The 14,795-nt window shown below is 38.0% G+C and overlaps 1 protein-coding gene across 3 annotated transcripts in view; it reads left to right on the forward strand.

Moving 5' to 3' along the window:
- The window catches only part of LOC111146796 (R-spondin 2), a 160,134-nt gene that overhangs the window by 107,942 nt on the left and 37,397 nt on the right, over positions 1 to 14,795 (forward strand). For 2 of the 3 annotated variants that reach the window (XM_022502480.1, XM_022502479.1), the window contains 2 exons: positions 2,750 to 2,893; positions 4,901 to 5,089. In XM_022502480.1, the coding sequence (XP_022358188.1) occupies positions 2,750 to 2,893; positions 4,901 to 5,089 (333 nt within the window). The remainder of the gene's footprint in view (positions 1 to 2,749; positions 2,894 to 4,900; positions 5,090 to 14,795) is intronic. The other variant, XM_022502481.1, reaches the window with a different exon arrangement.

Raw genomic sequence — 14,795 nt, forward strand, 5'->3', positions numbered from 1 at the left:
TTCCACCACCTTTCCCAAATTAATTTCTCGAAGCTCCTACACGCACACACACACACCCATGTGCGCACGCACACCCAAGCACATTTTTCTTGTACCACACTCTCTATATCTTGCAACTTGCCTTTTTCACTTAATGGTGGAACTTAGAGCTTATTCTCAGTCATTGCTCATAATTCACCTCATGCTTTTTCATGGCTGAAGTAGTCTACAATTTAAATGTGTCAGATATTTATTCTACTTAAATTTGAGGACAAATAATCAAGCTTTCTTTAAGCAGGATTTATGCCTGAAGAAGTCCTAAGAGACTTTACAGAGAATGATAGGCATTTCAGAAATTCCACATTCTATGAACTGGTATTAGGGGCATAGAATGAAATGAGGAAGGTGAGCTACAATTAACAGTTCAAAATTAGCAGAGGACCTTGTAACAGTATTTCCAAATGCTCATTGCTGCAACTTTTAGGCCAAAGAGCTTATTGGTGTAATCCGTGTTTTAAAGAAAACGCAGACTTTGTAGATAAGAGCTGATTTATGAAGTGTATAGTCCTCTTTTCTTAATGTAAATGCTTTGTTCTCTTCACCCCTCAGTTCTGTTTTATCTTCGGAATGTTTATCATTTCTTGGAAAATAATTCAGCTGATAGGAAAGGCTGCTTGCTTTTTAAAAAAGCAAGAAAACTAACAATTTGTGGACTGAAGTCCTGGGTTTTGACCATGGTTAAGAAGCTACTGGCCAGCTGTAGACCACTGTCTCATTAAAATATAAGCTACAGCATTTAAGATTACAAATGCACATTTTATGGGGTGATAAACTCTTCTTCTTTATCCACCATCCTCTGGAAAAGAGCAGTAGTGTAATTGGACTACAGACTTTCACCCACACATAGTTGGTTTTCCAACTGTAAATTTGGTAACATCTTACAGATTTGAGTTAGCTGCTTCACGGCGGTCATTTAATCCATGAAGACCTGTTAAACCCCAAATTGAGAGGTGAAGAGTTGCCATTTTCTATTTATAGGTCCAGAACCTTGTCATTATTTAAAATGCAATCTATTTCAACCAATTTTTTGTCTTTAAATTCTACTTTTTGACTTTATTTTCTTGGTTTTCAAATTATTCAGTGCTTTCCTCTTTGTTATATTTTCTATCCCATAATCTCTTTGCTTACAGGAACTGTCCATTTTAAAGTTTTTTCTGAATCTTTAAGGGACCAGATCCGGTAGTGGCATTCGGGGGCTTGTTAAGTGAGTAAACGTGATGCCATGGAGTTTTCATAGAGCTTTATGTATTGTTAATTGCCATCCATTAAGTCTGTTCTAAGTAATATGTACTATAATCTGTCAAAAATCTGAGCTTTTAATGAATCCTCCAAGCTGCTTTTCTTTCCTCTCCTTGAAGAGTCGGGTATATTTATTTTCACCTGTGCAAGCCAATTATCTCTGGTCCAGATGTCCCAGGCCTGCCAGGGAATCTGAACTAGGATACTTAGCCTATAAAGTAGTTCTTCTTTTTACGCTTTGTTGCAATGTGTGTGGGTTAGTGGGAAAACACGTGTTTCTAATCTATTGTTTCTGTGTGCAGAGCATCTATTATAAGCCAGTCGATTTGCATATGCTATTACAAATCTTTGCAACAGCCTCATAAAGTCAGTGATGTCCCTGTTTTATACAGAAGGAAATAGACAACCAGAGGCCTGTTGCTGTCCTGAGTCACAGAGCTTCTAAGAGCAGAGCTGGGATTCAAACCCAGACCTAGCAGACTTAAAACAAAAGTTCTTTTTCTTTTTCTTTTTTTTTTTTAAGATTTTATTTATTTATGACAGAAAGTGAGCGAAGGAACATAAGCAGGGGGAACTGGAGAGGGAGAAGCAGGCTACCTGCTGAGCAGGGAGCCAGATGTGGGGCTCCGATGTGGGGCTCGAGCCCAGCGTCCTGGGATCATGACCTGAGCCAAAGGCAGATGCTTAATGACTGAGCCACCCAGGTGCCCCCTAAAAAGCACTTCTTTTTCACAATCTGTAACTAGTAAAATTCTGTTAGTGCATTATAGAGAAAAGATTACAGAGTTAGAAGGCAATCAATTTGGGGGCCTCTCAGAACCAGCTCAGCCACTATTAGCTATGTGACTTCTCTTAATCTCAGGTTCCTTTTTTGCAAAATAGGATTACTACTGCCCACCTTGTAGGATTATTATAAAGACTAAAGGGAAATGTGAAGCCTTTGGCATGTTGTAGGTTTGCAAACTAGTGACCCACACTACCCTTCCAAGTTAAGATACCTTCTGCTAGAAGTAAATGCCAGCACTGACCAGCATTAAACAGAATTTTAATTTACTGTCCCAAAACAGAAGATACTGGTTAGCGTGTTCACGTTGTTTTTCACTGTAGGTCTTTTGAAGAGTAGAACAGATTTCAGTCCTAGCAGCAATGCAATTTGTAGTGGGCATGTTTTCTTTTTCTTTTCCATCCTTTGTTTTAATCTCATTTGGAGTTGCAGAATTTTCTGAAGGGTCTTATGCTGTCTAGGGCCCTAGGCTGGAATGCTGTCTTAGCCCATTGATGTGTTGAGCTGTTGGAAGAGGTAGGAGTGATTAAGAATGCGATGGCATTAGAAAACAAATGAGTTGAACACATATTTCTCTGACCACTAGAATTTCGATGGAGCTAACTGGTAAGTTTGTGAGTGTTATTTGCAAAACAGTCAATTTCACTTGACTGAAATTTTCTTTTTCTCTTTAAAATTGTTTTTTAGGATGCAGAATAGAAAACTGTGATTCTTGCTTTAGCAAAGACTTTTGTACCAAGTGCAAAGTTGGCTTTTATTTGCATAGAGGCCGCTGCTTTGATGAATGTCCAGATGGTTTTGCACCATTAGATGAATCCATGGAATGTGTGGGTGAGTAGTTTTCGTGTAACTTTTAGACTTTTAACACCTGATTCTTGAAAAATAATGCATGCTGGATATATTCAACTCAAAAACAAATTGGTTCTCTTGTTGTTAATTAGAACTGACTGTTACTTAAGGTCTTTGCTGACTTGCTGAATTTTTTAGGCATCAAGACATGGGTAGTCTCCTGCTAAATCTTACTATAAAATTTGCTAGTTGTGTGTTAGCTAGTTCAACTGTTGAAGTGCTGGTATGGTTTTATCATCTGTAACTCCTGTATTTCTTACCTTAAATTATTAATAACTGTTAGAGAAAAACATTTTGTGTAAAAGAAAAATAATTTTCAAGTAGCACCATGTAGTCATCTGTTCTGTCACTTTGGTTCTGTAGATTAATTATAGAGTTTCTTGTTTAGAAAAAAAAAATTTAAAAAAAAACTGGGAAGAAATGTTTTGTGCAAAATGGATTTTGTTGATGATTGCATGTTGCAAAAGTACATTAAAACAATGTTACTTTTACTAAATTTAGATATCTAGAATGCATAACTTAATATACACCTACACCCTGTTCATGAATAATTAGGAGTACACATTTTATAAGTTTTATACTTTCAGAGTGTTGGAAAAACACTGACATTTTTATACAGCTGATGAAAAGGTAAAGATCTATAGTGCCTACACTTTGGTGAATGCCTAATCGAGTGACTCTAATCTTCAGGTATAATGGCATTGTCCCCACACCCACTTGCACCCCCACTCGCAAATTTTATTTGACATATTATACATCTGATATGATCTATAACAGAATTATGTATTATAAGTGAGACTTTCCATCCCCTTAAAATGGAGACTTAAAAAAAAATAAGAACTTCTTTTCTGCAGAAATACTGTTGAAAGAGTCTGTAATTATATATTTGAAGGTTTGCAGAGAACACATTTAAATAACAGGTTTTTGAAGAAATGTGTACTTATGTTCCTGTTTATGTGTGGGTTCATACATTCGTACAGGTGACACACTATTAAAAAAGTCACTAGAACAGGATATTCAGAATGTTGGATTTGCTCTTGAGAGACAAGACTCACACCCGTTACACATGTTAAGTGGAAACTCTTACGAAATCCTTAAATATAAAAAATTACAAATAGAGTCCTATGCACTTCCCTAAATAAAAATCTTAAACAGCTTTGAAAAATCTCAGAGTAACCACGATGCCTGCTGAGATCTGAAATGTTAAAATACTGTGTGTGGACTCCAGGCCCGGGTCCTTAATCTGCTAGTTCGAAGGGGCATTTTAATGGTGAATTTGGTGAGGAGGTTTAACTTTACGTATTTTTATCCTTTTATCCGTCAATCCAGGGGTTTGGACAGTAGCTGACATTTCTAGTTTATGAATTTACAAAAGGGGATGCTGAAAGCTTTTACGTATAAACAAACATTTTTAAATATCTGACTGTTCCCAATTATATGAGATAGAGCACCAGTTTAGGAAGTAAGAAATACATACTGTGGTTTTTAGATACCTGTTAAAAGAATTCAGATAACCAGAAAATGCAAAATAAAATCCCTGTCCTTTTCAGAAACTACTGACTTCCCAAATAAAACTAACATACTTGCGAATTACTATGGGGGCATCCAGAATTAACATGTAATATTTTGTCTTCTGTCCTGGTTTGAAAAGAGGATCTTCTGTAGATTTTAGCTGTTGACTCTTTTAAAGAGTATGTATTTCTGTGTCTTTAGAATGAACTAATAGTTCTTCAAAAAATGAACTAAGATTCAAAGTAATAGTTTTTAAATTACTTATGTGGTAGTTGCTTCTTATAGCTGAAAGTAACCCTATGGTTCAAAAAATTGAAGCATCCAAAAGGGGAATACAGATCTTTGTGGGCCGTACAACTGAATTTATCTGAAGGGGGTTTGTGTAGAAACCAGCTATATAATTTGATGGTAGCGGAGCAAATGGATACCAAATCGTTATCTGTGTTTTTTGTTTTTTTGCTTTTTTTTCTCTATTAGAAGGATGTGAAGTTGGTCATTGGAGTGAATGGGGAACTTGTAGCAGAAATAATCGCACATGTGGATTTAAATGGGGTCTGGAAACCAGAACACGGCAAATTGTTAAAAAGCCAGCAAAGGATACGATACCGTGTCCAACCATTGCCGAATCCAGGAGGTGTAAGATGGCCCTGAGGCATTGTCCAGGAGGTGAGTTTAGAGAATTCCTGTCCTGCGTGGGCTGTGTGCTTTCTGAGTTCTCCTCCCCCCAGAGCAGCACAAAGGAAACTTGGTAATAACATCGGAGACGGGGGAAAATGTCCCACTATACTCACTTAGAAGACAAGTGCTTAAATTGTGAAGAATATAAAGTGAGTATTTCATTTCCACAATGCCTCAAAATGATTTAGAAGAGTGCGTGACAAATGAGCTTACTAAAGTGAGATTTCTAGGGGCGGGGAGGGGGAGAGAGAGAGAGTGTGTGTGTGTGTGTGTGTGTGTGTGTGTGTGTGTGTGTGTTGCTGATGGACCGTAAAAGCGGGAAAATCAGGCCTTTGCAGATGTCACTCTGAGGGAAGTGGCCAACTTTCAGCTGAGAAGAGTTTAGATTAGAAAGGTTTATGAAATCTGTAAAATCATCTGCATCGTTACTAGTTGAAGATGACAACTTAAAATAAACTTGCCCAAACACTGGGAAGAATAAATGTTGTCTTAATGTTACCATAATTAACCGGTTCCCTTTGTTTGGATAATAATTTGTAGAAAACAGCTACTGGTATGTGTGTGTTTATTCATGTCTTTGTAGTAATTGTGCTGATTTGCTGTAATTATTCTGTAATAACAGGATTCGGCCCATTTACAAATTAGGAGAAGCTTAGGTGCTGGAGGGAGCCCAGTTAGTACAGGGAAATGCAGTTTTTAGCATTGTTGCTTTGGTTCTGAGAACATAATCTCTTGTTCCCGTTTTCACACTAGCAAATGCTACATTGCCAGAGATGAAGTGGGGGTTCTTCTAGTGTGCAAAATAGAAAAGCAAAAAAGAAAGTGGTGTTTGGAAAATCGCCCTTGAAAATAATCAAAACATTTGTTTTGCCTTCATTCTCGCTGTTGGTGCATTGCTTTCCAGCTCTGGGGCTGTAGCCCAGAAAGAGAATATATATCTGCTCAAATGGGTTTTATATCCCTAGTATGCTTCCACCTAGGGATGTCTATGGCCCATGGAGGACAAAACTTTGAAGACTCGAAGACTCTGGTCGGCTTTTGAGAACTATTAGATCCAGATTCAGAAGCTACTATTAGGAAGGCAGCTTTTCCTCTTGAATTAGTTTTGCTTTTCTTTGCTGGGTCTTTGAAACAAAGTTTTTTTGGGTTTGCTTTTCACTAACAAGGATGGTTTTGTTCAGTTAAACTGAGTATTTTTCAGTCAAAATAAAAGAAAATATTTTCTTACAAAACTAATAAGCCACTTCTTGGATAGCTGAGAGCATTTAACCTGCAACCTTGTGCCTAAAAACAAACCTGATGTATTCAGGTATTGGAAAGAAAGACTTTCTTTGTTGTATATTGTTTATGTAACTACCCCCCACCATTCCTCTTCCAGCAATGTGGTCCCCCAATTGTGGTTTACGTTAATAACAAAAATTAACCTGAAAATGCTCCTATAATGAACATGCTTATGTGTAACAAGAACCAGCATGTTCCCCTCCTCTCCAAAATTATTTTGACCTAGCCCCAGTCTTGCTTGAAAATTTTGTAGATAACAGCAACATTGTTAACCTATGATGTTTATTGAATTTGTGTGTGTGTGTGTGTATTTTTTTTTTTTTTGCTTCTAGCAACAGTATACTGTCTTCACAGAATATAACCTGACACAATCAGCAGTTGAAATTATGCCAAAACAAATGTTTGTGTGTCATCTGCTAATAATGTTTTTGAAAAGTGAACCAGTAATGAACTCTGATTTAGTTCATATTTAGGTTGTACCAAATATTAGGCGAGAGAGAGCAGCTATCACTCTAATCCCTGTTTCGACATTCTCAGTTGAATAAATTGAATTTTTATATGACCTTTAAGTTTAGTAAGTTCAGAAAGTTGAATCAGAACTTGTTCTATGTTTTGTAAAAGGAAAACTAAAATAGAATTGTTGATAGAAATGGAAAGTTACTCTCCAATTAAAAAATAAAAAGCTTCTATTTACAAATGTAGGAAATGAGAAGTAAAAAAAAATTTTGCAATTTGAGCACCAGTTGATAAAATTGGCATAACTTTCAGCAGAGTATCCCACCTTGCCTCAGGTGAGAGAGGGAAAATTTCCTTTCTTCCATAGGTCATGGTGATTAATGGAAGAATGGAGAAGAAAACCACTTTATCCCATTTTACATCTTGACTTGATTTCAGTGATCTGCTTTGACAAACCATGCAAAAATGTAGTCGTAATCAGGTTGGGAATACAGGCATTTTTCAGATCTTTTCAACACATGTATGGATTTCTCTCCTGTTGGAGCCAATCTTAACCTGATTGCACACAAATGCAGCCTTAACCTCCTTCACACTAAAGCGCTGGCACATTAAAGTCAGCTGCTTTTGATTACTGGAAGGCATGAGTTAGAGGTCAGTGAAATGGAATAGTCACTAAGTGTATAAGATATTACACTGAAATCTATTAAAAATGAGACAACAAATGGCTACAAGGTAAAAACCAGTATAATCTTTTAGCTTATTTTTTTTCTTAAGTATTGCTTGCTTATCTGCTTTTCCAAAAAAGAGTATACCTGGCAATACCTTAAGTCATGGACTGATTTATACTTGAAGTCACTCTGTTCCTTCCCAGCCTTTTCTTCTGGATTTTCCTTTTCCTTTTATTTCTGATGATATACTTGTAGAGTTTTTTGGGCTTTTCTGACACTCATTCTGGTGTGGAGATCACGAGGTCTGGGTCTCTGCACCCTGTCAACTCATTAATTCTATGACCCTTGGGAAGTCACTTAACCTCTCTTGGCCTCTATTTCCTCATTCGTAAATTGAGGGTATGGGGGGGGTGAATTTCTAAGATCCAGTCAACTCTAAAATCCAATGGTTCTACGACAAATTGCCGAAAGATACTGGCAAGTTCTGTGGTTGTCACAGAAGCCCAAGAGTGTTGTTCATGACAGAAGAACTGAATGCTTTACCAGTAGCTATACCGTGCATTTGCCAAGCCTTTGCTTCTGGTAGCTTTTCACCCCTATCCTGCCTCTACTTAGGTAGTCAGCCCTTGTAGACTAATCAAGACTCCTTAAATCTGCCTGTGACCTGTGGTTTAAAGAAATTCATTCTGGAGGGACTAAATTTTCTGTTCCTATATAACCTGGAGCTTCAAATGGGAGGGATTTCTAGTTTGGACCATGTCGTACATTAGATAATCTATTAATAGAAAAATATAAACATGCCATTATATTTAAATGACAAATGGAGAACAAAAGCATTGGAGGTGAGACATGGAGTTTGTTCCCATGCAGGGGGAATAGTCATTTGGGTAACTGTAATCTTCAGGATTGGCCAATGTAACCTCAGCCTAGAATATTTTGTCCCAGGTGTATGGCATTCTTTGTCATATTTTAAGATCCCATGACAACTAATTTTAATTTATCAGATACTATGGAGCACTGCTATGTAGCAATCACTGGTCTAGGCACAAGAGTACTCAGAGTCTTTACAGAACATTTTCTGCTGGGAATCATGGCAATAAAGAAGTGGGTGGGTGAATTCACAGTTTCATGTAGAGATGGAGACTGGTGACAGACATGAAGCAGAATAATCAAGTAAACGATTGAGATAGAAGTGTATTATTTTATATAGGGTATTTAGGGAAATCGAGGGAGTCACATTTGATCAGAGATCTGAATGAAGGAGACCTTCTGCAGAGCTAAAGAAAGGATTCGTTTTTTAAGCTATTGACCCAATGGTTGGTTGTGATTCTCCCAAGTTACATTAGGGAGGAGGAAGGATCTGCAGTCTGGGGAGGTTCTGACTGGTCCAAGGCGATACATAGCAAGTTTCTAGTGGTAGGGCCAAGAGCAGAACCTGCTGCCTAGGAAACCCAAGTGTTCCTTGTTCCTATAAAATAAAAGAGAAAGCTAGAGTTGTCCATTAAAGAAGCCAACTTTAAACTGTTTCTCCCTGAAACTAGACACATCATCTTAGTTTTTCTCTACAAATACTCTTAAAAAACATGGCGCCTGTCATTACTACCCCCCTCTTAATATCTTCCAGCTTGAAAGAAGAAAACATACGCCGAAGGTCATTTCATAAACACCAAAGTATTGAACCCCTGGCTTGGCTTTGATTCAGCTGTTCCTACAAAGACCTTCTTTAACTTTAGTGTTATTGGTCATTTTGTTGTTGCGGGGGTGGGGGGTGGGAAGTGTGACTTCCAGATTATTCTTTCCATCATTATTGTTTTGGAATCACCCTCTGGGCTAGCACCTGAGACTACCTTGTGTTGAGTCATACTCAGCACTCACCTCTGCCCCCTCACTTCCCGGCCTGCACAGCCCCCCTCTGGGGGATCTGAGTCCCACCCTCACATTTTGAGCTCTGTGCCCAGCATGGCTTTTCTTTCTGACCCAGTCAAGCAGTCAGGCTGATAGTGTAATTTAGGTGATGCTTTGACATACACTCAGATAGCTTTGTCTCTCTTGCTTGTGGTTATGCCCACTCACCGTGCCATGGTTATTAGTAATACTATGATGCAATTCTTTAAGCCCTCGTCAGATTTTCTCAGAACTGTGCTGAAATTTAAACATGAAATGTGCTACTATAAACTATTTCAATTTGAAAATAACTCCTTTCTCTTATGAGGCATTACTTGACCCTCGTCTACCTTTCTTTTTTAAAGCGGCTTTTAATGTGATAGGAAACAAAAGAAGATATTATTTAGCAACTTAGAAACTTAATCTCTGCAAACATCTTTTTAAGAGGCAATATTAAAAGACCCCTCTAATCTTTGTTTTCTGTATATAAACTGACCACAATATGGGGACTAGGTATTAGATAAAAGAACTAAAGATGGTTGTGGATTGTGATGGATTGAACTGAGAGCAGGAAATAAAGCACATTTGCAGGAGGATAGGGTCAAGAAAATATGTTTTAGACATGTGTTCTTTATTTCTCTACATTTTGTTTACATTTGAGTTGCAATATATGTGGTCTGTTTTATACATGCCAACCTTAAGAGTAGTTTGGAAGGCAACGGATAAGAGAAAAACCTCTTTTGAGACTTTCAGAGCTGTCAAGAATGTGGGCACTGGGATTATTCTACGAAGAAGAGAGAATCTAAAGAGGGAATTCTTGTTGCCTCTCTGTTATGTTAAATACCTTATTTGTGTTACTCATGTTAAGCAAATCGTACTATATTTTCCAGGTACTCTGGATACATGGCAGCTGATAGTAACGTTTATGGAGATCATAAACTGGGACAGTCATGCAGAAACAGCCCCATTTTAAATGTAGATGTATACCTATATAAAATTGACATTTAACAAAGATCCACCTTACTCTAAAAGTTTCTCTTAGTAGCTACAGTGTCCAAAATTCCTGTTTCAGTGGTCTGAACCATGAGCCTTTAAGCAGTGTCTTGGGAAGTGCTCCCACCCTCTTTGCCCCCTTCCCTATCCTTTTATAATTTTTTTAATTTGTTTCCTTGAAGGTGGATGGGGTATCACCATGGGGACCTGTTGGTACTGGTGGTGGTGGTTTTGTGTTTGTTGCTTTTTAGCAGTGATTTCCTTCAGATTTACTCATTCTCACATTTCAGAGGGTAATTGTCTTAAGGCGGGGGGAGAACAGAGAAGTGGGCTTTAAAGCAGTGTGCACCAGAGAAGATGAGAATTTACGAGGGCAAAATTAATTACAGTCTTGGACATAGACCTAAAAATCTAAGGGTGCGCAAAGTACTAATGACTTGGAGTGAGGGAAGGACTAGAAGACTCGCTCCCTGCCAGTTTCATTTTGAGCCCTTCTCAGCGCCAGCCTTGCTTGCCAGAGGGGCCGGGGAGGGCCCAGGGAGCAGGCGAGAGAAAGAAGCCACACCTTTGTGCAGCTCTCTTCAGTTTCCCATCTGGGAGCTCTACTACTCTCATTTAATAAGGTCTGGAGCAACATGTCCTCATCTCTTTTATGGGTACTTGTAATAAGGATTTCTCAACTGCACATGCCACCAAAGCCCTGATGTTCTACGCGTAACAAGGCAAGGACAGGAAAATTCCAAAGGGGCCTTTCTCTTACGAATTTTACACAGCAGTAAGCTACTCTGATCTTAATGTAAAAATATATAAAGCAATTTTTACAACACTAAAATAAAAACAACGTTAATAGGACACACATGTTGTCAGTAGTTAAGTTTTCCCCCACTCCCCTTCCAGGGGACTTTTTTTTTTTTTTTTTCCGTTATGAGATAAGAAAGCCTGAAGTATAAATCCCCTAATGGTTTCTTAGAACAACTTACTTTCCTCATCAGACACCTCTCTAGAATCTTTAAATAATGTTGATAAGGAGGGCGCAGGCGGTTTACTCATGGAGATTTCCTGTAAATACTTAGCCAGCTACTAGACTGACCTAGAGCTGTAGTTGTAGATATCGTTCAGGATCAGGAGGCACAAAGAAATCTTTTAATGGAAATAATGACAGAGTTTTACTAAAATCTCAGCATGACGCATGTTGTCATCATACAGAAGTGGTTAAGATGATAAAATTACTCTGTGCAATGCAGTGGGGCAAAAAGGTTCAGGTGGCAAAAGTTATTACCATTAATTTAAACTAAAAATGTAAAGGCAGTAGGTTTTGCTTTACAACTGACCTGTTTATATAGTACTTGGACTTCCAGTTTCTGTGTGTTAGTATTATTTTCTTCTATTTGAGGATGTCGGAAACTAGGAGTAAGATATTTGAACTTGTATAGTCAGGAGACATTTAATGATTGATGTTATGCCCTCATGTCTATTAGTCAAAGGATTTAATAACAATGTAAACAGATATTTAATAACATGTTATCTTAACAAAATTTAAGCATCAGAACTAGGAAAAACTTCTAAGAGGAGCTCAGGACTGATAAAGGCAAGAGACCATATGAATATATGTTGGTTCACACAATCGAGCCAAACTTTTGACCTTGGGTTTGCTACCCAAGGCAAAGGGGAAAATAGATATGGCTCTTTCTATCTTAGTTTCAAATAAATGACTAATTATAAAATACAATATAATTTAATAATATCTCCAGGGGGAAAATCTGTATACATATATATGCATATGCACATAACATATATACATAAATGTATTAATATATACATCTACATATGACATATATGTGGATATGAACATGTACATATATCTGTACACACAAATATAAGTACTCCTTCCAATTTCCAACACATGAAAGTGTGTGCATCCATGTAGGAGGGGTGGGACTTGCATCATAGAATTAAAGAAACTAACGATTCTCACAGGAAACATTACTGTTCCGTAGAGAGACAAACACTAAAGTTTTCTCAAATGAGAAATCACACCCAGAATAATGAGCGGTACGGTGGACAGTGTCTTTACCAATATCCTCATCCCCAGCATATGTTTTCAGAAGAGAAAAGGCAGCTTGGGAGTGTTTGTTCTTCAATGGAAGCTGAAGACATAATTGCAAAAGTCGACTCTCTCCTGGCCTGGGCAATATGGAATCAGGATTTGTTGACTTACCAGTTGTATTTGAGTACAGTTGTCCTGTAGGTTCTTTTAGTAAACATTGAATACATTTAGAACTTCATGGAATTGAGAGAATCCAGAAAATGTGTATTTGTATTGAGGGTCAGTTAGCCTTTGAACTTGACAATAACTGTGGTGTCTTCTCTGTATAGTAAGATGTACTCAGTAAGATCAGGAGTTGCAGGGGCGCCTGGGTGGCTCAGTTGGTTAGGTGTCTGACTTGGTTTCGGCGAGGGTCGTCATCTTGGGTTCCTAAGATCAAACCCCAGTTCAGGCTCCTCACTCAGTGGGGAGTCTGCTTGAGATTCTCGCTTGTGTGTGCTTGCTTGCTGACTTGCTCTCCCTCTCGCTCTATATCAAAATCAATCTTAAAAAATCAGGAATTGCATATTTAGATGAGTTATTTATTTCCTGTGATTATCTCAAGGCTTGTATCAATATTTTTAATAAACTTTTGGGGTTTTGTTTCTTCAAGGCTAGCCTTCAGTTATTTTCATCTGTGAAAACTATTTGATTTGCGAGAAGCTCATAGGTTCTGAATGAATGCTTACTGAGTGTAATTAACTTTATTAAAAAGTGTTGCCAGGTGCTTTCTGATTTCTCTTCTGAGTCAACTTCCCCAGTATAATTCAGGTACTAAGTTTGGGGTTGAGTTTCTAATTAACCCATGAATTTTCCATTGCCATGTCTGTAAGTTCATCAGATCAGTTACTGAAGCATCTGTTAACTCCTATGTTCTAAAGAAATGGGCAGACTGAGTGATATAAACAAGAATTTATCGTCTCCTTAAGGAAGAAGAAAATGTGTATTATGAAATAACAAAGGAATCAAAATTGAATTTGTAAATGTAAGTATGGTTATAGGCTCTGATATTATAGAAATTATCATTTTTAGCTGTTGCAGCTATGAAATGCTTCCTGAAGAACAAAATTTACATTATATTAAGAGGGGATGGGAAACACATTTTTATTTTTTTAATTTTTATTTATTTTTTTAAAGATTTTATTTATTTGACAGACAGAGATCACAAGTAGGCAAAGAGGCAGGCAGAGAGAGAGGAGGAAGCATGCTCCCTGCTGAGCAGAAAGCCTGATGCAAGGCTCGATCCCAGGACCCTGGGATTATGACCTGAGCCGAAGGCAGAGGCTTTAACCCACTGAGACACCCAGGCGCCCCCAGAAACACATTTTTTAAAAATGGGAGGAAACAATTTTAAAAAAATATATTTTTTTTGTTTATTTGAGAGAGAGCACAGAGGGAGAGGGAAAAACAGACTCCATGCTGAGCAGGGAGCCTGAAGTGGGCTCGATTCCAGGACCTTGAGGTCATGACCTGAGCTGAAGGTAGATGCTTAATCTACTGAGCCACTGAGGTGTCCCAAGGGAGGAGATCATTTTAGACTGAGAGAACATTATGGGGAAAGACATAGATGCCAGTGTGCCTTCTGTGTCCCAGAGAGGGTAACCAGAGGAGCCTGACTGTAGCTGAGTTTGTCAGCAGCAGTTACAACAGTTCACAGAAAAAATATCAGATGCGTACTGATTGTGAAGTGCTTTCATCTTACCTGGTCCACCAACAAGAGCCATAGGGCACTTGAGCATAGAGATACTTTATCAGAATTCTGGTTGAAATGGAAGTGGCTGAGGTTGTGTTGATGGTGGAAAGAAGTAGTCTTCACATCCCAAACTTGGGGCAGGACACTCAGAAGAGTCTGAATTTGGGAGAATTATCAGAGAATGCTTATAGGTTCTGATGTTTTTGCATTTTTCTGTCCTGCTTGCTTTTCTAAAGAGTACAGGATTTTGTCTTGACTTGCAGTCCACTGTGACTCTTATATCTTTTTCCGCCAAATTTCTAAGCCAAGCTATTCCCCAGTTTGTATTAATGCAGTCTATTTTTGTAGAATCTAGGCACATTTTGCATTCACCGTAACATACTTACTTTCTGCTACTTTCATTTGCCATTTACCAAGACCCTTGGAGGTATTATTCACTATTTTCTAGCTTATGATGTTAACCTCCTCATGGATTTCCCTTACAAGCCAGCTTGAAGTGCTCTGAAAATTTAAAGTATACCCATTAAATATTATTCAAATCAAAGACAAAAATGTTCCTACGAGGCCCAACTTCAATTGTATAATCTAAGGTGGTTTTATCTAGCATGTTGTTTACTAGCTGCTGCATGGAAT

Source organism: Enhydra lutris, unplaced genomic scaffold, assembly GCF_002288905.1.
Source record: "Enhydra lutris kenyoni isolate GAN:26980312 unplaced genomic scaffold, ASM228890v2 scaffoldscaffold14, whole genome shotgun sequence".
Taxonomy (NCBI): domain Eukaryota; kingdom Metazoa; phylum Chordata; class Mammalia; order Carnivora; family Mustelidae; genus Enhydra; species Enhydra lutris.